Source organism: Bidens hawaiensis, unplaced genomic scaffold (genome assembly GCF_021521415.1).
Source record: "Bidens hawaiensis isolate Kalapana, Puna unplaced genomic scaffold, B.hawaiensis_p1.1 tig00037111_1, whole genome shotgun sequence".
Taxonomy (NCBI): Eukaryota; Viridiplantae; Streptophyta; class Magnoliopsida; order Asterales; family Asteraceae; genus Bidens; species Bidens hawaiensis.
The window spans coordinates 129415-153780 of record NW_027505455.1 but is presented as its reverse complement, the minus strand read 5'-3'; the positions used below and the strand labels follow the sequence as shown (position 1 = coordinate 153780).

At 35.1% G+C, this 24366-nt stretch overlaps 1 protein-coding gene across 1 annotated transcript; it reads left to right on the top strand.

Annotated features, from left to right (window-relative positions):
- Window positions 1–21208: 21208 nt before the first annotated feature.
- LOC143613281 (WUSCHEL-related homeobox 9-like) lies at window positions 21209–23655 on the top strand. Its single transcript, XM_077087035.1, has 3 exons — window positions 21209–22186; window positions 22403–23197; window positions 23309–23655. Exons 1-3 carry the CDS (start codon window positions 22066–22068, stop codon window positions 23629–23631), a joined length of 1239 nt encoding a protein of 412 aa, XP_076943150.1. The 5' UTR covers window positions 21209–22065; the 3' UTR covers window positions 23632–23655.
- Window positions 23656–24366: the final 711 nt, after the last annotated feature.

The window sequence follows — 24366 nt, the reverse complement described above, 5'->3', positions numbered from 1 at the left end:
GTTCGAGTTGTTACGAGAGCTGTAACGTGTGTCTGTAATAGTGATATTGTATCACGTGTTTGAGTTATAATATAACGTGTTCGTTTATCGTATCGTGTGTTCGTGTGATTCGTGTTCTACGCTCGTAACGATCTACGCAGGGATTCCGCACCTGAGTTGATCGAGATATCTCGTGAGATCCGTCCAGGGAACCTACAGGCAATTTGGTTAATATGATTCTCTGCTCAAACTCAGCAAAAATACAAAAATATGTTCTACTTTTGAAAAATATATAAAAACACAAAAAGATTTTATTTGTTAAAGTTTCGGATATCTTTCTTGTATATACATTCTTTTATATTTATAAAATTCCAAAAATATTTTATTTTTCATTTTTATAAATTACTCAACCATTTTTTAAGTAATATTTCGAAAATGTGAAACGATTTTAAGGTATTCGAATATCGGGATAAAAGGTTTCGGTAATTCCTTTAAGTTAATCATTCATTTATTTTATTCATTTAATTATTTAAAGTTAAAATTAAATAAATCTTAATTCGCTACGTATGGATAACGAATTAGATGGTTTCACTAGCGAACTACGTTCCAATTCGCTATTCTATTTCACTTCCGCACTCTGTAACGAACCAGTTCTAAGTCGTTATACATATATAACGAATCAAGACATAATCTGAAATTAATTCGTTAAATCACAATAACGAATTGGGTGATTCGTTATTTAAATTTTTTTCAAACGAATCTTTTGATTCGTACATAGGGTACATTGGGTAGCGTGTAAGGCTACATAGAAACAAATTACACGAACCGTCCTTTCACTATTCACCATCTTCCTTATACCTAAAGCAACCTTTTCAAATTTTTCTCTGAATTTTCGACCTTCAAATTTCGACTTTTCAAGACTATCATTGTGTTGCTAAGGTATAGATGATCACATCTATGTGATTTTTGTCAAAAATGATGTTGTATTAATAGACTAATTGTGTATTTTTCTAGTCTAAGGGTTTTCCGAATGTAAGACCATGATTTATGTATGCTTTAGTGTGTTAATGTAGCTTATTTATGATTCATTGTAACCGGTATGTAATTCCGAGACCTTGGGTAGACTTTAATCAACGATCGATTATCGTTTGCTGGTTTGATTGAACGATGATACTGTTGGGATTTTAGACTCTGTTTAACTTACCGAGTATTATTATTTATGTCACGGTGTTAAGCCTCAATCTTAATACCATGTGCTTCGTATTGCGATTCCGAGTTGGATAAACCTGTGGTTTTGATTACTCAACGATAAGCATGAGCTAATTGAACCTGGTTTTGTCCTGTTGACCGTCGGTGTTCATATTTTTTTTGACTTTGACTATGAGAGTCAAACATTCAGTCTAAATTATTGGCCATTCGTTAACCTTAGCGAACTGGAACTGCTTCGTGTCCAATTCGTTAAGGATACATACGAATTAGATCAGCGAATCATTTTATCAGCGAGTCAAATGAGGATTCATTAAATTTGAAACGAACTGGGATTTAGTTCGACAATATTTATAGTTAATTCGATTAGTCTAATTCGTTAACTTATTTACATGATAGCGAATCACTTGATTCGTTACAGATTGGTAACAAATCAGGGTGATTATCATACGAATGACATTACCTTATTGATTTAATTAAAATTAATTACCTTTTGAAATTTAATAACTCATTCCAACCGTCTAAACGCGTTAATATATTAATTACACACGTCATATAAAATTAAACATAACATCTAAAAATAAACATATATATATATATATATATATATAAATGTTAACTATATATTATATCTACACATTACTTATGCTCGTTTAAATTCTAATCAGTTAAATGGCCGATCAAATGGATCAAGATCCACCCGTTGCTCCTCAAGAACAAGATCAGGAACAACCCCAAGATCAAGAACAACCTCAGGACCAGGAGGAAGTTCAATTGTTGTCTTTTGACAAGAAGCACAACATATGTGCCTATGTTGATTCAGACGTTGCTGATGAAGCTCTGTTTGGGGCTATGTTAGCTTTTCTACGTCGTTCGGTGATACATTATGCTATAACTGCCAAACCTGAGGTTTATCTGAGCATTATTAGGCAGTTTTGGGATACTGCTGAGTATGTTGAGATGGAGAATCACATTCGAGCCATGATCAATCAAACTGTTATTACAATTGATGTGGAAGTGATTCGCCGTGTGCTTCATTTTGGTGACAATGATAACTACCCAAGTGACTTTGACAAGCAGCTAATAAAGGGTTTGTTTACTCGTTTACGTTATGGTAGGGGTATTGATGAATCAATGTTGAACAAGAATGGCTTATGCCCACCATACAAGTATCTTCTACATGTCTTGATTCATTGTATGAGTGGTCGTTGTGATGGATTTGACCAATGCAGAAGCAGTGTGCAATCGGCTTTTGTTGCACTTATTCTCAACAATTCATTTAACTATTCTGAGTTAGTCTTCGATCATCTGAAAGAACAAGTTCAGCAAACGAATCAGAAGAAGAAATTTCTAATGTATCCGCGATTTCTACAACTGATCATTCAAGAATTGATACCCAATTTAGTTATTGATCAAACACTGGTCAATGATGTGCTTTCTATGGAACACATGACGGCTGACACTATACGTCGAATGACAATTTACCGTAAGGCAAGACCTCAGGACAAGCGAATGATTGGTCATATCCTTAATCCGGATTATGTATGTCCTCCCGAGGATCGCTGGATCCATGATGACTCGGATTCCGAGCGTGAGGGAGGAGAAGGTGGGAACGATGGGGATGATGATGATGATGATAATGGTGATGGAGGTAATGGTGATGCAGCTCTTAGAGAGCAATAGGCTGCAGTTGAAGCTGCGTTAGCTGCCACTATTGCAGCTCAACGAGAAAGGAAGAGAAAAGGAAAAGAAGTGGCAACTGGCGAACCTTCAAAGAAGAGACATGTTTCAGCTGGGGCTGGTGTAATCATTGGTGTGCCACTATCTCGTCCTGCAACTCCTCAACGCCCGGTAGTGCTTCTTACAACTAGCACTCCGGAGATGACTTTGACAACGACGATGGTTCCACATGAGTAGTTGGGTATGATTCCCCAATCAGCTTTAACTGAATACCTTTGCCGACTGCTACAGTGTCTACAGTTGCTCCAGCAACGTCTATGAGGCATCCTCCTCCTAGTGATCTCTAATTTATGAGAATTACAAGGCCTCAGGGACCAATCCAACCTGTCCATCCATCCTTGTATGCTATGCCACCAAATCGTCAGACAGACATGCTTTTAAATCTTCTGCATTTGTATGAGAACCAAATGTCTGCTGACCGTCAGAATCAAGAACGTTTATTAGAGAATCAAAGACGGATGATGAGTTATATTTTGTTTTGTCAAAAGGAGACTAAAGAGCTACGTGCGATTGTTGAGTCTCAGGGGGTGAAAATGAAGGAGCAAGAGGATCTATTTTTGCAGTTGACTTGCAAAGAGGATGCCTTAAAGAAACTCAAGAATGATGATCAAGATCCTGACGAATCTGGTGCAGGAGGTGAGCCTAAACAAATGCACGGCTCATCTTCTGGTACTGGTACAAGTGGCGGTGATGATTCGAGCAAACAGATTATTGAGTATCAGGATTCAACTGCTGTTAAGCCAATTGAAATAATTGAAGCCAACACTGTGATATTTATTGATGGATCGGGGGTTGTTAGAAGTGTGGTGAACAGAAATGAGATTGAGGTTGGTGAGTTTGTTGATAGGTCGCTGACACGAGAGCAGATTGCGATCTTGCTTGGGCTAAATGAAGATGAGATGACCGTGTTAGAGACTGAGCCTGATGCTGAGGTAATAAATGATGATGAGATCCTGAATGATCCTATGGTGGAGTTGAGGACAAATTTTATTTATGAGAACGAGGAAGTTGAGATGGAAGATGTGACTGCTGAGGATTACCCTGATCTGTTTCAACACACCAATGTTGATCAGGGTGCTCCTGTATTTAATGAGAAGATTGAGAAAGAAGCAGAAGATCATATTGAGAAAATGTCCAAAGGGAAGAAAGTTGTTGATACTAGATTTGATTTGACTGAGAATCCAACTGATGAAGATATTGCCAGCTGGTTTAGACACAAGCAAGCATGCAAGATTATCAAAGCATACAGATTTGTTGATCAAGAACAGAAAGATGAAGCTATTACACGAGCCAAGGCAAATCAGAAGACTTCATTTAAAGCTGTATCAAAGATGCAAGGTAATATTATTTCTTGGATGTTTGAATATGAACTTAAAGTATGCATTGTCAAATGGGAGAAAGTCGTCCAGCACTATGAAAGGATGTCCGATGTTCTTTCATTACATAGGTGGGACGTACGTACTCTGGCGTATCGTCCTTTCATTAATAGAAGTGGGAATAAACATGCAAGTTGGTTCCATCAACACTTGTTGTTTGAAGTGAACCACGAGTTCAAATTTTTTAAACCACAGATTCCAATCCGCAAGCGTCTCAATGAGATTGACCCAAAGACAGGATGGAAAAAGTTGGTTCACCGCCAAAGACAATGAAGCGAGTGCCAGTGAAGACATTGAACCAACACATGTCTCTATCCTTCAACCGTTGGTACTACGATAATCATACTGGTGAGGCCGTCATTGTGCTGGGTAAGGGTTTGAAGACTGAGCTGATTAAGATTATCGACCCAATGTGGTTGGTAAATTTAACCAAGACCGACAATGATATGCTACACAAGAACAGGATTTTGATTGAGCGCCACGAAGACTATGACCTGGCTATGTAATTCCAACGCGTTGTGCGTGTTTTCTATGAAAACGGAATTCATAGTTGCAGAGACTGGCAGTCCAAGCGCTTCAAGTAATTTAAAGACAAAGAGCTCAAGACGAGGAGGTGTCTGTTAGTGCACGGTCTTGCGTCTCGAGTCTTTGTATTTATCCTTAACGTATTTGTCGTTTTGATTAATGTAATAAACATTTATTTATCTAGTTATTTCGTTATGTATGGTCTAGTTCGCTAATGTGGTTTAGCGAATCTAAGACTTAAGTTATTCCCTCCTGATTCGTTAGGGGATGTTAATGAATCAGGGGGTGATTCGCTATTGTTATTGAACTTTAATGTATGTAACGAGTTGGGTGTTAGTTCGTTAGGGGATGTTAACGAACTAACCCCATCCTCTATTTATAGTGAACCCTGTTCACGTTTAATGGAAGTTTTTGAGATAATTAACGAAGTGCTGTCCAATTACTCTCTCTCAATCTTCATATACACTTTAATATTATAAACTATCAATACTAATAATATACATACACACATATATAGCATATAATCATACGTAATTATGAGCTAGATCCGAGTTAAGGTATTAATTGTATTAACACAGATCCGAGATCTGTTATAGTTATAGATTGATTACAAGTGTTCTAACATTCATCATACAACTTAACTTATGATCACTTAGTTCACGAGACAGATTATAACATGTACAAACTGATTTTATTCACTATAAAAAGATGTAGTATAAATTCTACAAAATTTACCATAGTAGAATATTTGAATTAGGTTTCTCATACAATTTTTATTATACTTTTCTCATGCATACAAAACTCATAATAATTCAAGAGTTAAAGATATGTACCAACAATTCAGCAGATTGCACAACAACACTTGTTTAATGGTTCTATCAACTCATTAATCCAAATTGTGCAAGACCAATTGGGTTGTCTTCAAAGCTCATAGTACTAATTTTCAGAACTGGAACCAACCCGTTTGGTTTTGTCATTAGGGAGTTACGGTGTCGGAAAGACAGACCAGAATATAACTCCCCAAATCAGCTTTGACCAGTGTTTTTGTAAAATTATAAAAACTATTCAAAACTCGTCCAAAAATTACAAACTTTACCTTTCTGGAAACTAGACTCATAGTAATATATCCTAGAATCAACAATCGTTCAATAATCATCGTTTAACATAAAGTTACATACCAATAAATAAACAAAAATGAAACTGTCAGCAATGAAAGAAGATGTACTAAGCTTCAATTACAAGTAAAATACATACCTTTTTAGAGATGAAAGAAGATGTACTAAGCCTCAATTATAAGAAATAACACTTAAAATTGAAAATCCCCAAACTTAGTTCTTAGGGTTCTTCACACTCAACACGAATCCGGCAAAAATCGAGATAGAATTGATGGAAACCGACACCATACGTGAATTCCTCTCGCAAAAATAATAAGATTAGAGCCCAGAATCAAAGGATTTGGTTAAAAATTGAGTGAGTTAGAGAATTAAAGATGAAAGATTGTGGGTGTAGAGAGATGAAGAAGAAGAAGAAGAATAAGAAGTAATGAAGAGAAAGAAAAAAAGGTAGATTAATTTGAAATTAAATTTAAGAATGAGAGGGTAATTCAAAATTTTTTAAAGAAAAGAGGGGGTGAATTTAATTTGAAATTTTGAGGGAAGTAAAATTAATAGAAAATAAATTGAATTAAATATTTTTATTTTTAATTAAAATAAAGAGTTGTTAGTGTATGTGTGTGTGTGTGTGTGTGTGTGTGTGTGTATAACAACTGATTAAACCTTAAATAATATAACAAATTGTATTTTAAATATAAAAACATATAGAATAAATACAAGTGATATTCATAGTTGCTCTAAAAGAGTTGTATAAGAGTGTAGTAATCTGTGTTAATGCCCACTAATAAACCATACGCTTATTAGTGGGTCATAGTAGTTCTTGATCGGTGTTAGTGCCTTATTATAGCATCTATCATGTCACGGTTGCATTAAAAGAGTTGTATAGGAGTGTCATTAGTCATGGTTAGGTGTTAACGCCCGAAACACACCATACTTTCGTCAATAGGCCTTATTTGGCTATCATTAGTCATAGACTCATAGTTAGATGTTAGTGTCCCTTGGTTACGTCATAGTTGCTTTAAGAAGTTTGTATATGACTATCATCTGTCATACTTAGATGTTAACGACCAAAACACGTCATACATTCATCAATGGGCCTTGAATGGTACTAGTGGCCATTATAGCATCTATCATGTCCCCGTTGCTACAAGAGGGTTGTATATGAGTGTAGCGAGCCATAGGCATAGCTGGTCGTCATACTTTGCATTAATGAGCCGTCTTGGGCCTTGATTGTTGTTAGTGACCCAGTGTAGTCTATATCATATCATAGTTGCTCTAAAAGGGTTGAATATGAGTTTAGTGAGTCATAGTTTGGTTAACACCCAACAAAATGTCTTACTTTCATCAATGGGCCTTATTGGACCTTAACTGGTGTTTGTGACCCATTATAGCCTTTATCACATCATAGTTTCTCTAAGAAGGTTGTATAGGAATTTCATTAGTCATAGTTAGATGTTAATGGCCGATAACATGTGATACTTTCATCATAGGTCTTATTGGGCCTTGTTGGTGTTAGTGGCTCATTATAGCCTTTTTCATGTCATACTCACTCTAACGGGTCATATTAGGGCTTTAAATCTCTTAGTGGTCTATTATGGCATGTGATATGTTACATTAGATATTTAAGGGTTATATCGTGTTATAGGGAGTCATATTAGACCATAATAGACAAAAACAACTCATACATGTCCAAATGGATCATATTGGGCCTTGAAATCTCTAATGGCCCATTATGCATATAATTTCAAACTGTGTCTTCAGAGGTGCAACTCGCATAACCCGTAAATATACATTAAACATAGGGGTGGAAAATGGGTTGGGTTGGGTCGAAACGGGTTATGGGTTGGAACGGGTTATGGGTCGAAACGGGTCAGGGTCGAAACGGGTCAATTAAAAAAAGGGGTTCTTATGATTCGGTTCGGAATGGTTCAGGGTTAAAAGGTTCGGGTCATAATGGGCTCGAGTCAAAATGGGTCAAGCTCGGAATGGGTTAAAACGGATTTCGGGTCGATTTTTTTTTTGAACAAGGACAACGGAGGAAATGTTTTAGTTTTTTTTACTTTTTCCGTTTTTTATTTATAATTTGACTTATGATTTTTTTATTATTATTTTTGAATATTTTTTTTTAAATTGTGTCTTAAGAGGTACAACTCGCCTAACCCGTCAATATAAATTAAACATAGGGGTGGCAAATGGGTTGGGTTGGGTCGAAATGGGTTGGGTTAGGTCGAAATGGGTTATGGGTCGGAACGGGTGAGGGTCGAAACAGGTCAGGGTCGGATCGACTCAATTAAAAAAATCGTTCGTGATAATAAGTAATGTCAACAGTACCAAAAGTCCTAACATGTATCCACACATCACGTATAATATCCGAACATCACGTATAATATCCGTAGGAACTTGTCTTTTAATCAAAGATAGTACATAATTTTAAACTTATTCATAATTCATTATCAATATTAGAAACTTGCACTTTGATGTGTATTGGTATCCAAATCCGAGCACTTGATCTACAGCTTTTCGCTTCCATTTGTGGGCTTCGCCTAAAGCAATCCAATACCAAATATTAGTTATTTCCAATATTTAGATATTATATATAAATAAAATATTAAACTCGGAGTAACATTAGTTAAAATATTATGCCAAACCAGGTCCAGCGTAGTCTATGCCGGCTACCGTTATGCAACTCCAAAGATTCAATTTATTATGTATCTTAACTCGCCCGCTTGATCATAAGCTTCGCGTACCTGTTTCTAATCAGCATGATTATAATCCATCAACATAATTACAACCTATTTAAATTAATCTTAATGCTATTTCACATCTCAACTAAAATTCAACTTTAGAAATGGTTACAACTTTTCAACATATTATTTACGACCCGTCTAAACAACTTAACGAATCATTTCTCTAATTAAATCATGCTACTAATTTAATATTCACCAACGAGTCAAATCTTCATCTAGTTACTATATTATTATTATAATCGACAAGTTGGTCCGAAACCCAAATCAGACCGTACTACACAATGCTAGTACTATTTATATTCTAGACACGAGTAATTCCCACTTAGACATTTGGTAGGGTAAACTTCAAACTGTAACGAGTTAAAACAACCAGTACGCTCTAAGTGTAGTCAAAAGAATCAACTTTCAATTAATGGGTCAATGCGGCCCGTATCCATTTGATATTCCTAATAAATCAAAACATACGAATAAGACTTGTAACTTCTTAAACTAAATGTAAGATAAACTTACCTTTGTTCGTAGGAGCTTGATTACACGTCGTCCATTTGACTCGTTGGCTTCCAAGCTTCAACATACCTAGCTTGTTAAAGTCAACTTTCAACAAGTTTGAATACATAATGTGGACACTCGGCATTAGTATTCTTTATATTTTCATACCACTCTCATTCATACCAAATAATTAACAAGCCAAGAATCATCAATGTGTTCATCAAGTTATCAGTTAAACCTTTTCAAGTCATTTATCCACTTCCCCCGTTTTAACGGTTAACTCAGTACATATACGACTAGGCTCTACTTAGAAACTTCATACATTATGGCATTATTTTACATTAAAGCAGTTATGTCATAATCTCTTCTAAACAAGTGCACACATAATTTATTATTATGAAAAAAAACAATTTTCAGTGGTGCACCTTTTGTGCAGCACCTATTCACCTAAACTTTTGACCAGTTAAAAGTCAGAACTAACTTAATATGCTCAAAAGTAAAATGTAGTAAACTCACATAGGTTTCCAAGCATATAAAGTTCATCTTTATCGGAGCTACAGTTTATTATATGTGATTTTTAGCAAAACAGGTCAGCAACCTATTTTCTGTCAAAACAGTATGCTGAATCTGCTGTATTGCTCCAGAAACTAACTTTTTTGACCAATATTTCATCCGTAACAGCTTTTCATGTTCACATATAAAACGTAGTAGACTCAAGGAGATTTTCAAGAATATAAAATACATCTTTCTCGGATTTTTATACTATTTTATATGATTATTCAAAGAACATGACAACAACATAATTTAACTTCAAACAGCATGCTGTCATCATTTTTATCTACTGTTTTGATCCGTTTTTAGTCTGAATTAGCTTATATTGTTTAAAGATGACACCTAGTACATCAAAAGAGGTTTTCAAGCATGTATAATATACATTCACCCGATTTTTCTATGATTTTATACGAACTTTATTGACAACAATAATATGAATTTCACATTTTAACAACTCTTTTAATTCCTTTTTGGTTGAGACATTTTCACAAACACCTTGTGTGCATTCATTTGAAATCATTACTTTAAATCTCTATGCACGATCTGAAATGCCTATTTGCTCACACATTTTAGCAATAACCTCTTATGTTTGATGCATTACAACAATCGACTTATGTGTACAGATTATAATCATATAACCACATCCATAAAAGATCTCTAATTTATCAATTGTGTTCATCAAATATGGTATACTCTTGAACACGGTTTGACACTACTATGATAGAATCAACAATTATAACTAGTAATATATCACATAATCAGTATTATCATTATCAGTTCATCAATAATCACATAAAACACGTACTAGATTATCATGCTTGAAGAGTAGATAACAAAGCCCCAACTTTAGGGTTAGAAAAACTTACCCAATAATCGATCTGCTATACGATGATTATGTATTTTCTAATGCTCGATTTGATAATCGATTTGAGAAGTGAAATCATCTGTTCTCTTTCTTGCTCGTTCTCTTCTTCTTGCTCATTTTCTTCTTCTATCCACACACACATCCTGAACATCCAAAAATATACACCACCCACCCTATTGTTTTATTTCCTCTCTTTGACCCCTCTTTGGTTTAATTTCAAGTTTAACACCCTTAACTTATTAAAATCCATATTTATAAAAATCTTGAAATTTGGGATGTTACATAATCGTTGTTTAACATCGAGTTACAGACCAATCAATAAACGAGAACGAATCTGTCAACCAACCGATCTCAACAAACTCAAACCCTAACATTTTTTGACATCTCTAGGGTTCTAATTAATCATGTTGAAAACCCCCGTTAGATTTGATCGCAGGATGGTTGATGAAGTTTGGAGCAAGAATCAAAGTGATGAAGAAGAGTAATGAGCTTCAATCGATGTTTATGGATTAGGTTTGTAATTGGGAGGAGGTGAAGGTGATGGTCACATGAAGCATAAAGTGTTATAAGGCCCCGTACCCGGTAGCCCTACTTTGGACGTTGGATTTACTCATAAACACAGTTCTTACAAATCAGAGTTTATTAAAAACTTTCGCGGAAACGTTAAGTTAAATCATTCATTACAAAACATCAAATCTTTTCTTCAAAACCATGATAATAAACATCATATTTAAAACACCATTTCTTTCATCTTCAGATGCCAGCCGCTCAATCAGTGCCACGTGCCAACTTCATGCTAGCTCTTTAATCATATTCACCTGCGTGCATACTAAAAGTCTGCTACGCTGAGTGAGTTCTAGTTAATCAGGCGACATACAATGCATACACATATCTTACATACATACATATCTTAACCTTGTATAAATATCCATAAGAGGAACGTCACATAATATCTATTAAAAGAACCATGGCTATTGCCCATGCTATATATATATTTTCCATAGAAGGATACTCAGTATAAATTCTTCATAGAAGGACGCATATACTTCCATAGAAGGAACATCCTATATATTTCCATAGAAGGAACACTATGCTTTCCATTAAGGAACACTATGCTTTCCATTAAAGGAACACTGTACTTTCCATTAAAGGAACACTATGTTTTCCATTAAAGGCACTATACTTTCCATTAAAGGAACACTATACTTTCCATTAAAGGAACACTCAATATATATTATCCGTAAAAGGAACTATGTACATAATTTATTATTTAATATCCATATAAGGAGACAATCACTATAGTTGGTAATACATGCAATATCCGAAGATCGTTCACGTACCGACAAGCCCTCATCTTTACATTACATACAATATTCATATCTATTTTATTAACCTGACAGTACGTGCAATATCCGAAGATTGTTCACGTATTGACAAGCTTTCATTCTCATTCCAGACATATATAGATAACATATAAATCATACATGGCATACACTTACCAATTTAGGGTAAGTGTATTAACTATCACATCGAGTATGCACACAGCCTCGAAAACATAACAAGGAATGGGGCTAGAAACTCACCTGAACTCGGTTACGTTCACTGTTGATGGTTACTCCTTCCGTGAGGTGTGTACGGCTAACTGTATAACAATTACACGTAACGATTAACTATCACTACCCATATCACGTTTCTAGTCTAACTATAGCCCACAACGAACGGGGGGTCCGGGGGCAGCGCCCCTGGCAGCGGGGTTCTAGGGGCGGCAGCCCCTAGCGGGGTCCAAGGGGCGGAGCCCCTGGCTGGGGTTAAGCTGACCTGGTCAACCAAATCTTAGATCTGCAATTAAATCCTCGTTTCTTAACAAAACATCACGATTTTGGTATCATTGGATTCGGAATTACAGCGCCTACAAACTCTAACCCTTTGTTCGTCCAAATAATCATGTTTAAGGGATACGATTTGGGCATATAGGTTACGGGTTCTTCATACTAACAATTAACCTATCAAACTGTAATCAATTTCAGCAAGTTTAGCTTCGTTGGATTCGTTTTTACCATACTAACACAGATCTATGACTTCTAGATGAATCCGAACCTAAATAAATGATTTCCGATCCTAAACGTACCTTAAACGAGTCGAACAACGAACACGGATGTTGTCTTGGTTCTTCACGACGATCTAGCACCAACAAGCTCCGGTTTTCACCTTTGGATTTCGGATCGGGTTTTAGGATAGTGTTTGTGTGTGTTTAAAAAGGTGTAGTGATAAAAATGGAAAGGATTAGGGTTTAAGGGTATTTATACTCCCTTAAGCCCATGGACCTAAGGCTCATCTTTCCCTTTTGGTCCACCTTTAATTCTATTAACCAAGCCCGCTATTCCTTAAGCATTATTATTATAATATTATTATTATTCCACTAACTCAGTTAATTCACCCGACGCAAATATTATATTAAATATTATTCTAGAATTTTCGGGATGTTACAAGTGTGGTCATTAACTAATAATAGTCACATTTGTTGTTTTGCTGTCACTATTAGTTAGGAAAAATAACTTAGGAAAAATGAAGCGTTTTAGCCATATAAAACTAAACTACTCTTTGGTCGCACAACCTCGTATAAGTGGCCATATATTTTAAGCGTTTTAGCCACATTACTAATAAATACAATGGTTGTTCGTCATATTTCGCCATATTATTAAAAATGTGGCTAACAAATGTGACATTAGATCACACAACGTAATATAAGTGACTATATTTTTTACTTTTTAGACACATCTCTTATCAATACAGTAGCCGTTTGTCACATTTGGCCACATTATTAAAACATGTGGCTAGTTAAATGTCACAGTTTGTGGCTAATGCATGTGTTTTTGGTCACATGTATCAAAGATCAAACAAACTATGAAGATGATGACGAATGTCTCCAAAATCGTCCAAGATGGCTGTGGTATGAAGGATCATTGTACTAGGGTTTAATCCGACTTAAATATGGAATAAAACTAATAAAAAACAACTTTCCTGTCAGCCCTAGCCATAAGCTACAACCTGGGAATCGCAGCTTATGGTTGCTCGGTAGTCTACGAACTGAGGTCTCTGCCATCGTCTAGGGTTTAACCCGACTTACATATGGAAGTAAACTCATAAAAAATGACTTTCCCATTAGCCTAATCCTAAGCTACGACTTGGGAACCATAGCTTATGGTGGCTCAGTAGGCTACGGCCAGAGGTCTCTGCCTTACGATAGTTTTTCTTTCATCATCATACTCGTCTCGTCGAGAAACCCAAAATTCGCATATTATGGGTCCCACAACTCATTTTTTAGCCCCTGATATGCCCGTTTTACTTTTGAAAACGCGCGCGAATCACTTTGAACTCCCCCGATTGCTTCCTTTTTACTGTCACTTGATTCCTCACCATCCTTAAAGCTGCAAATTAGTCCTTTTAAGCTCCGAGCACCTGCAAACATAAAACACTCAAAGTACTTGTGTTCGAGATATATAAACAATTAAAACACAAAGTATTAAACGTTATAAGTGCATCATTCACCCACACATTAATCCTTCATGGAATTTTGTTCATGTACGACATTTGTCACCGTCAAGTTAGCGACGTGTATAGAAAAATGTAATACGTTTTGGGATTTGACATACTTGTCATTGACCCAATGATTAATATTTGAAAGAAAATAATAAAAAGATTGGTATTTAACTAGCCCGACATTGTTTTGTTGTTCCATCAGTATTATCTTCGTTTTTGAAACTCAATTTTCTAGTAGTAATGTTCTAAGCTCTAACACATATTTCATATAAACATTTCACAAACTTATGCATCTGTTACCTGGAGATGTACTTCTATAAGGGCCGGCTATGCAAACACTATCGGACATCTAATCTCGCGTTGTTTCAAACAGTTGTCCGGATAAAGGTGGGATGGCCGTTTCAACCAAAATTTTAAAAGTTTGACCATCTATAGTTAGAGTGATCGTCCAAATGACAGTCCTGATCTGTAATTTTCAAATTTTAATCCCTGGTCACAATCGTCCAGTTACTGTGCAAATGACGATTCTGGCCAGTAATTTTTAATTTGACTTCTTTTTTAATGTCAAAACAGTCGTCCGAGTATTTTGATAACAGTAGTTTAATGATATTAAATAAAACAAGGTGGTGTAGCTAAGCTGAAGTATGACCCATTTCAACTTATAATTTCAAACTTGCGTGTGCATAGTCAATGCAATTTTCTTTTCTTCTTTATATAACGAGGTGACATAAATACTTGAATTTGATCAAAATAACATAATCAATAAAGTGAGTTGTACATTTCTTGTGCCAGAAACACATACATACCATACTCATATACCTTAATCCTAGTTTAGACTTGAATCCTCATATACCATTCAATGATAAACTAAAAGATATCAAATGATGAATATTTTTTACCACTATAATATATGAATTGTTATGAATCACCACCGACAACCTTGCCGACAATATTGTATGACACCAAATTTCAAAGGCCATATAAACGTGTAAGAAAAGAAACATCCATGTGAATGGATGAACATTTTCAACACAAATTTAATGCATATGTTTCCTAAATAGTAAAAGTAGTTGTATATATATGAACCTTATGTAACAAAGGAAGTAGCAACCATCAAAAGTTACTGAATCATATATTTGCTTATCCTCTTGTTTTGTTATCTTCAACTTCTCATATTACACTAATAATATTGTTATAGTTAGAGCTAATATTATAACACGTTATCAGCACCAGCCGCTTATATCCTAACCAAGAAAGGTAATAGACACAAAGGTATCTACATAAGCATCATAAACACTTCTTTAATTATGTACATTAGATATATATCTATGCATATACATATACTAACTAATATACTGAGTAATAGCAATAATATGTATAAACATTGTTATTAAAATTTGATAACTATTCTAACTTTTATTTATATATGCACACTAATATCTCATTTAGAAGTTAGATTTATTTACACTAACAATTCTATTCTTATTATTGTGCATACTAATTATATATATTTTATAAAATAAACTGTATTTAATATCTTATTTACTATCTTACCTTAAAATAATTAATATTATATATTATATATATACACACACACAAACGGTAATGTTACCGTTATAAACGGTAATATAACCGTTATAAAAGGGTTACAAATTTTCACTATAAATAACCAATCATTAACCCCATTTCATTTACAACAAACATTCTTCTTATTAAATTTATCCAAGATAAAATTCTCAAAATGATTCACCCGGTTTTGATGTTGGTCACTATAATGATTATACTACTTCTCATTCTAATTTTTAATCTCCCATTTGAAGATTTCGGCATTTTCTTTTTCTTTTATATGTTTATAGCTCTACCAATGTATTGTATCTCATTGTTGATTGATATATAAGGATTCTAATATTTATCTTATTATTTGCTCTATTATGTTTAGCAACAAAATGTCAAATATAGCAAAACTCGAATTCCCTGCACTCAACATTTCTGGAGAAAATTATATGTCTTGGACAGCAAATGTCAAAAGACATTTAAAATCTATGGATGTGTTAGACGCAATCCAAGAATACAATGATTGCTCTGACCAGGATAAAGCAAGAGCTGATGTTTTCATCCATAAACATATTGATGAATTACTACAGCATGAGTATTTTAATTATGATAACCCATATATGATATGGGAAGATTTGAAAAGCAGATTCGGTCATCTAAAGGAAGTTTTACTTCCTACTTCTAGAGATGAATGGAACAGTCTTAGGTTCCAAGATTTTAAGAGGGTAAATGATTACACCTCTGCGTTATACCGAATTTGTTCAAAGCTAGAATTTTGTGGGTATCCCGTAACAGAGGAAGAAAAGTTAGAGAAAACTTTCTCCACGTTTCATGCATCAAATATAAACTTGCAAACACATTATCGTTTGCAGAATTTTAAGAGATACTCTGATCTAAATGCATTACTCCTTGTAGCAGAGAAAAATAATGAGTTATTGATGAAAAATCATCAATCTCGTCCCACGGGTTCATTAGCAATACCAGAAGCACATGTTGCTCACAAAAGTTCTCATAAAAATTCTGATCATAAATGGGAACAAAGTCGAGGACGAGGCCGTGGACGTGGACGTGGTCATTTTGACAAAAGGCATTTTAATGATCGTAAGCATCCATTCAAATGGAACAATAACTCTTACGGTCGTGGTCGTGGCCGTGGTCGTGGTCGTAACCAGAGAGCCAATAATTATCATGTCCCACACAATACCAATTCCTACCACCAAAATAAATGGAATGAAGCTGGTAGGTCCGAAAACAATGACACTTCATGTTTTAGATGTGGACGTACAAACCACTGGGCAAAGGCTTGTCGCACAGCTCCACATCTGTGTGAACTGTACCAAGCCTCTCTAAAAGGAAAAGAGAAAGAAGTGAACCATGTTGATAATTTTAATAATATCAATGCTGAGCTGAGCGTTGAAGACTTTGGGGTAGAACTTTGAAACAAAGTTGCTTGACCACTATAATTAGATGCAGTTATTAAGTGTGTTCTCATTATCTTTAATTATGTTGTTCCTCTTTCATGTACTACTTGTGTTTCAATTAAATAAAGTTCTTATTAAAATATCATATGTCATCGTTATACACTTATTTTTTTTCTTAATATTTTTCAAGATTTAAAATGAAAATCACCGGAGCACAAGATCAAACAAATGAAGAAGATATATGTATAGCGGATAGTGGAGCCACGCATACTATACTTAGATCTAAAAAATATTTTTATAAACTGAAACCAACAAAAGGGATCATCAATACAATATCAGGTCCTACAAACTTGATAGAAGGAGTGGGAAAAGCTAATTTAGCATTACCAAATGGTACAAAGCTCAAAATAGAAAATGCTTTATTTTCCCCAAAATCAACAAGAAATTTGTTGAGTTTCAGAAACATATATCATAATGGATATGATACTCAGTCAAGGACTGTTAGTAATGAAAAATATTTGCATATCATAAGCAAAGATCAAATATTGGAAAAATTGCCAATGCTCCATTCTGGTTTGCATTATACATATATAAATGTGCCTCAAGCACATATGGCAGTAAAAGAAAATTGTTGCGATTCTGGTATCATAAACTTATGGCATGACATATTAGGCCATCCAGGATCCACAATGATGAAAAGGATCATTGAAAATACACATGGGCATTCACTGAAAGGTCAAAAGATCCACAAAATAGATAAAATGCCTCAATGTACATCTTGTTCTCTTGGAAAATTAATTACAAGGCCTTCGCCATTAAAAGTCGATAAAGAAACACCAATGTTTCTTGAAAGAATTCAAGGTGACATATGTGGACCAATTCATCCACCATGTGGACCATTTAGATACTTCATGGTCTTAATAGATGCATCCAGCAGATGGTCTAATATCTCTTTATTATCGACTCGTAATGTTGCTTTTGCAAAATTTCTTGCTCAAATTATCAAATTACGTGCACATTTTCCGGATTATACCATTAAAAGAGTAAGGCTTGATAATGCGGGAGAATTTACATCACATGCTTTTGATGATTATTGCATGTCTGTGGGGATTGTTGTAGAACACCCTGTTGCTCATGTACACACACAAAATGGCTTAGCCGAGTCGTTGATCAAACGCCTACAGCTAATAGCTAGACCATTAATAATGAGGACAAAACTCCCTGTTTCTATTTGGGGTCATGCAATTATGCATGCTGGATCATTAATCCGCGTGAGACCAAGTGCAAATCATAAATACTCTCCCACACAACTTGTTTCTGGAAATGAGCCAAATATCTCTCATCTTAGAATTTTTGGTTGTGCTGTGTATGTTCCTATTGCATCACCACAACGCACAAAAATGGGTCCCCAAAGAAGGTTGGGAATATATGTTGGATATGAAACATCTTCCATCATAAGATACCTTGAACCTTAACAGGTGATGTATTTACAGCACGTTTTGCTGATTGTCATTTTAACGAGACAATGTTCCCAGCATTAGGGGGAGAAATGAAAAAGCAAGAAAGAGATATATCATGGTGTGTACCATCATTGTTACACCTAGACCCAAGATCAAAACAAAGTGAGACAGAGGTTCAAAAAATAATACATCTACAAGAAATTGCAAATCAGTTACCTGATGCATTTACTGATATAAACAGGGTTACTAAATCTCATATACCAGCTGCTAATGCTCCAGCTCGAGTTGAGATTCCAAGCAAGCAAAATAATAATAATGCACCTCATGAATCCCAAATACGTTTAAAACGTGGAAGGCCAATCGGTTCAAAGGATAAAAATCCTCGAAAAAGAAAGGGTTCTGAGAAGGATACTGACCCTAAGGAAGGAATGATTGACAAAACCTTCCCTCAGGAAATAATAAATGATATAACATTTCCTCAGGAAGAAATAAATGATTCCAAAAAAGAATTGTCAATAAACTATGGTAAATCACATATAATGTGGGATCGAGATGAAATGGAAAATATTGATGATATATTTTCTTATTCTGTGGCAAGCGATATCATGGAAGAAAATAATGACCCTGAACCAAAATCTGTAGATGATTGTAAAAATCGACAAGATTGGAACAAATGGAAAGATGCTATGCAAGCTGAATTAAACTCACTAAACAATCGAAAGGTTTTTGGACCTATTGTCATTACACCAAAGTCAATGAAACCTGTAGGATATAAATGGGTTTTTGTGAGAAAACGAAATGAGAAAAATAAAGTTACAAGATATAAAGCAAGACTTGTAGCTCAAGGTTTTTCTCAGAGGCCAGGAATTGACTATGAAGAAACGTATTCTCCTGTCATGGATGCTATTACGTTTAGATATTTAATCAGCTTAGCAGTCTCTAAAAATTTAGAGATGCGCCTTATGGATGTTGTCACAGCTTACTTGTATGGATCACTAGATAGTGACATCTATATGAAAATTACAAAGATCCTTGTATGGACTGAAACAATCTGGAAGGATGTGGTACAATCGTTTGAGTGATTATTTGATAAGCAAAGGATACACAAATAATCTTATTTGTCCATGTGTCTTCATCAAGAAGACAACATCAGGATATGTGATCATAGCTATGTATGTTGACGATCTAAATTTAATTGGGACACAAAAAGAAATTAATGAAGCAATTGCTCTTTTAAAGAAAGAATTCGAAATGAAAGATCTTGGAAAAACCAAATATTGTCTTGGTTTACAAATTGAGCATATGCATAATGGGATACTTGTGCATCAGTCAACTTATACTGAGAAACTCTTAAAACGTTTCAATATGGACAAAGCAAATCCTTTAAGCACACTGATGGTTGTTAGATCACTCAATGTTGACAATGATCCATTTCGTCCTTGCGAAGATAATGAAGAGATTCTTGGTCCCGAAGTACCATACCTCAGTGCAATTGGAGCACTTATGTATCTTACTAACTGTACAAGACCTGACATTTCTTTTGCAGTTAATTTATTGGCAAGATTCAGTTCATCCCCTACTAAAAGACATTGGAATGGCATTAAACATATTTTTCGGTATTTAAAAGGAACTGTTGATTTAGGTTTATTTTATCCTAACTATTCAAAAGAAGGGTTAGTTGGTTATGCAGATGCAGGTTATTTATCTGATCCCCATAAAGCAAAATCTCAAACTGGATATGTATTTAAGAATGGAGGAACTGCGATTTCATGGCGTTCTCAGAAACAAACACTCATTGCAACATTTTCAAATCATGCTGAAGTCATTGCATTGCATGAAGCTTCAAGAGAATGTGTATGGTTAAGATCTATGTCACGACACATATTGATTTCTTGTGGACTAGAGAAAGATCGAATTCCAACTCCTATCTATGAAGATAATGCAGCTTGTGTCTCGCAAATGAAGGAAGGATATATCAAAAGTGACAGAACAAAGCATATACCACCAAGATACTTTGAGTATACTCGAGACCTTATTAAAGACAATCAGGTTGAAATGAGATATGTCCAGTCCAGCAACAACTCAGCTGATCTTTTCACAAAAGCACTTCCCACAGCAACATTCAGGAAACATGTTCATGATATTGGCATGCGCCATGTACGAACAATGTAACGACCTGCGATTTGAGGGGGAGCTATATACTGCACTCTTTTTCCCTTAGCTAAAGTTTTTTTCCCATTGGGTTTTCCTTTAGCAAGGTTTTTAATGAGGCAGTACTTCAAGACCCCGAAGTTTTGAAATGGTGTCATCCAAGGGGGAGTGTTATGAATCACCACCGACAACCTTGCCGACAATATTGTATGACACCAAATTTCAAAGGCCATATAAACGTGTAAGAAAAGAAACATCCATGTGAATGGATGAACATTTTCAACACAAATTTAATGCATATGTTTCCTAAATAGTAAAAGTAGTTGTATATATATGAACCTTATGTAACAAAGGAAATAGCAACCATCAAAAGTTACTGAATCATATATTTGCTTATCCTCTTGTTTTGTTATCTTCAACTTCTCATATTACACTAATAATATTGTTATAGTTAGAGCTAATATTATAACATGAATTCATTTTTATCTTTCAAAAGAATTTTACTCCAGTTTTCATCCATGTGAATTAGCTTTTATCCCTCATTGAAAGATGGAATGGGAAATAAATTGCCCTCGAGTCAATCCAAGTAGAACCCATGTTATAACTTTCCCTGAAATAACCCAAACTTGCAATAAATCCACCACCACCACTACTTTCCCACTCCAACCCTTACATGCCTTCTTGGCTAGCTTTCAATTGCCCCCTATTTATTCTTGCCTGCAACACCAACCCTTTTGCCATAGAATATTCTTGGTAATTTTAGAATACCTTGTTACCTTTCTTTCTTATACGATTACTAATTTCGTATACACGAAAAATACACTACTCGAAAAGTTGTCCAACGATTTAAAATACGAAACCAACATCTTAACGCTTTTCTCCATCTCCTTTCATCAAGTTATTATTATTATTCTAGGGTATGCCCCATAACATGATTAATTTTTCACTAATATTGATTTTCAAGCTAGTATATATATATAGTTCTTTTTTTTTTTTTGCTAGAAGTAAGCAATGATGCTAAGTTGACATAGTTCTCATTTTATAAACTATACATATTATTTGTAGACTAGCCGAGTATATTTTTTTGTTATTGGATATATAATTAATTGTACAACTGAACTTAAATGCAGGAGTAGGTGAGAAGTCTATGGCTATAAGAAGAGATGTTATGTTTGTCAAGACTTTTCATTCCTCTTCAGTAAACCAAAAAAACAGCCAAAACACAAAGAGGGTACTATAGAAGGAGATAACTTTTTTGTCTGACTTTAACTGTGTGAAAAGAAGTTCATTCATCATCAGTCATCATAAACATCACACACATTCATACCTAGCAATTTAATTAATTAAGATGGCTTCATCAAATAGACACTGGCCTAATATGTTCAAGTCTAAGTCCACTTACACCACTCATCAAGATCACCAATGGCAGTCTTCCCATCTCTCCAACAGATCATCTCCTTACTCTTCTGGTATATTATATATTCATTCATCTAATTAACTAAATGTTTTGACACTTCATTAATTGTATTTGGAACCGTTCCTGATTATCTTGAACATATGTAAGTTACTGTTTTTATATTGTTATGCACAAATCCTGAAAAAGAGTTAAGGATGTTACATACGTTACAAAATGCAATCTTATTATATATACTTTCATTAAAATAAAGGTGTTGAAACAATGGCAGGATGTGAAGAAAGAACACCTGAGCCAAAACCAAGGTGGAACCCTAAACCTGAACAAATTCGGATCCTTGAATCCATTTTCAACTCAGGTTTAGTGAACCCTCCAAGAGATGAAATACGAAGAATCCGAGCTCGACTTCAAGAATTCGGTCAAGTCGGTGATGCTAATGTGTTCTACTGGTTCCAGAACCGGAAATCTAGAAGCAAACAGAAGAACCGCCACCTCCAAAAGTCGCAAAACCATCAACCACCCGGGGACTGTGCCGCGGATGGCAAGACAATAACCACTTCTTCCTCGTCCTCATCCGACAAGTCGACCAAGTCAATTGAGTTCTTTCTAAACTCGCCTAGTTCTGTGTCGGTTAACCAACCGGCACAGACCTATTTAGGCACTGGTGGGACGAGTTCCAACTCGTCCCACCAGCACCATGGGGAGTTCTTTCAAGAACCTTTCTTTTTCCCCGCGGTGCAACACAAACCGCCACCCGCTCCCACCGCCACGAGCTTCACACAAGGTTTGTGCTTTCCAGAGCTCCTTACAATGGTTGATCAAGATAATCAACATAAGATTAATGATCAAACGGTGGTGACTAGCTCTGGGGTGTTGCTAACTGATTTGATGATGAATCATCAATATGGAATCCCACATCAGAGTTCTAGCAACAAGGAGGTTGAAGAAGATAATATTATTAAAATGTTTAGCCGTAGTACACCACCACCACCACCACCACCACCACCACCGGCACTGGTAGCACCTCCTACTACAACTATTGTTGAATCAACTACTAATTTCCAAGGTTTCCATTTATTATTATTTCCTTAAAATTTTGTGTAAACTTAACATTTTATTTATGGGAATATTCACGTGTCTATGTAATTATGTATATGTTAATATGTTATATATGCAGGTCATGTACTTGAGGAAGTTGAAACTGGGAAATTACCCATAGTGTTTATCAATGATGTGGCGTTCGAGGTGGCGGTTGGACCGTTTAATGTGAAGGAGGCGTTTGGTGGCGATGCGGTGCTCATCGATTCATCCGGGCAGGCTGTATTAACTAATGAGTGGGGGGTTACACTCCAGTCGCTGGAGCATGGTTCGTTTTATTACTTGGTGCGGTCATTCACATATGACCATGCTGGCACCGGTGATTTGGTACATTTTCATCCCTTTGACATTGTTAATTTTGTTAAAGTATTATTATCATATGATCAATTTCAGGATGAATAATCACAACATTGTACATATATAGTGGCTAGCATCACTATTTCTTCACGGGTAAATAATTCAATAAAATTGATAAAAACAATATATAGGTATATAGATTGTGCTATATATTAATCATGTGAGAACTACGTACACCATTTTGTTAAAAGAAAAGTAAATAAATTGGATTCATATATATTATTTGCATTATTCAACTTAAATGAAACACTTGTTTAGTATAAATTATGCATGTTAATTAATAGCCTTTTTTGTGATTTAATTAACAGATTTAAAAGCTAAATGAAGCACAAGGACTGGAGATGCAATATTATTTTACTTCTATATCTTGCAATTATTTTCTTTTTTACTGTTGTTGCACTCTTTCGGTTAAGTTGGTATAAGTAGTATGTAGTATGGGATCAGTTTATCAACCATTAGTTAAGATTATGTAAGAACTTGTTTTGTATATTTCAAGCATCAACGAAGAATCTATCGAACCGAAAGCTTGTGATTAGTAACGCGTCAAGCTTCAGTTCCTTTGTGTTTTTAAGCTGTGTAATTCAGTTTTATTATGTTGCAAATGTGGAATGGACAATGCAATTGCATGTTTTCCACAAGTTATGGTATGCTGTGAGGTAACCCACATGAGAAACACATATATGTTTAAAACTTATATCATCACATATACATATGACGCATGTATGGTGGACAGAAAGTTGTTAATACATGCAAAGATACATTGAAAGGTTTGGATGATAT

What these genes read in the sequence shown, in the direction of transcription:
- LOC143613281 (XM_077087035.1), top strand. Translation starts at nt 22,066, where the DNA reads ATGGCTTCATCAAATAGACACTGGCCTAATATGTTCAAGTCTAAGTCC. An exon ending in ATCATCTCCTTACTCTTCTG is followed by an intron (nt 22,187 to 22,402) that starts GTATATTATATA and finishes AAACAATGGCAG; the next exon opens with GATGTGAAGAAAGAACACCT. An exon ending in ATCAACTACTAATTTCCAAG is followed by an intron (nt 23,198 to 23,308) that starts GTTTCCATTTAT and finishes TTATATATGCAG; the next exon opens with GTCATGTACTTGAGGAAGTT.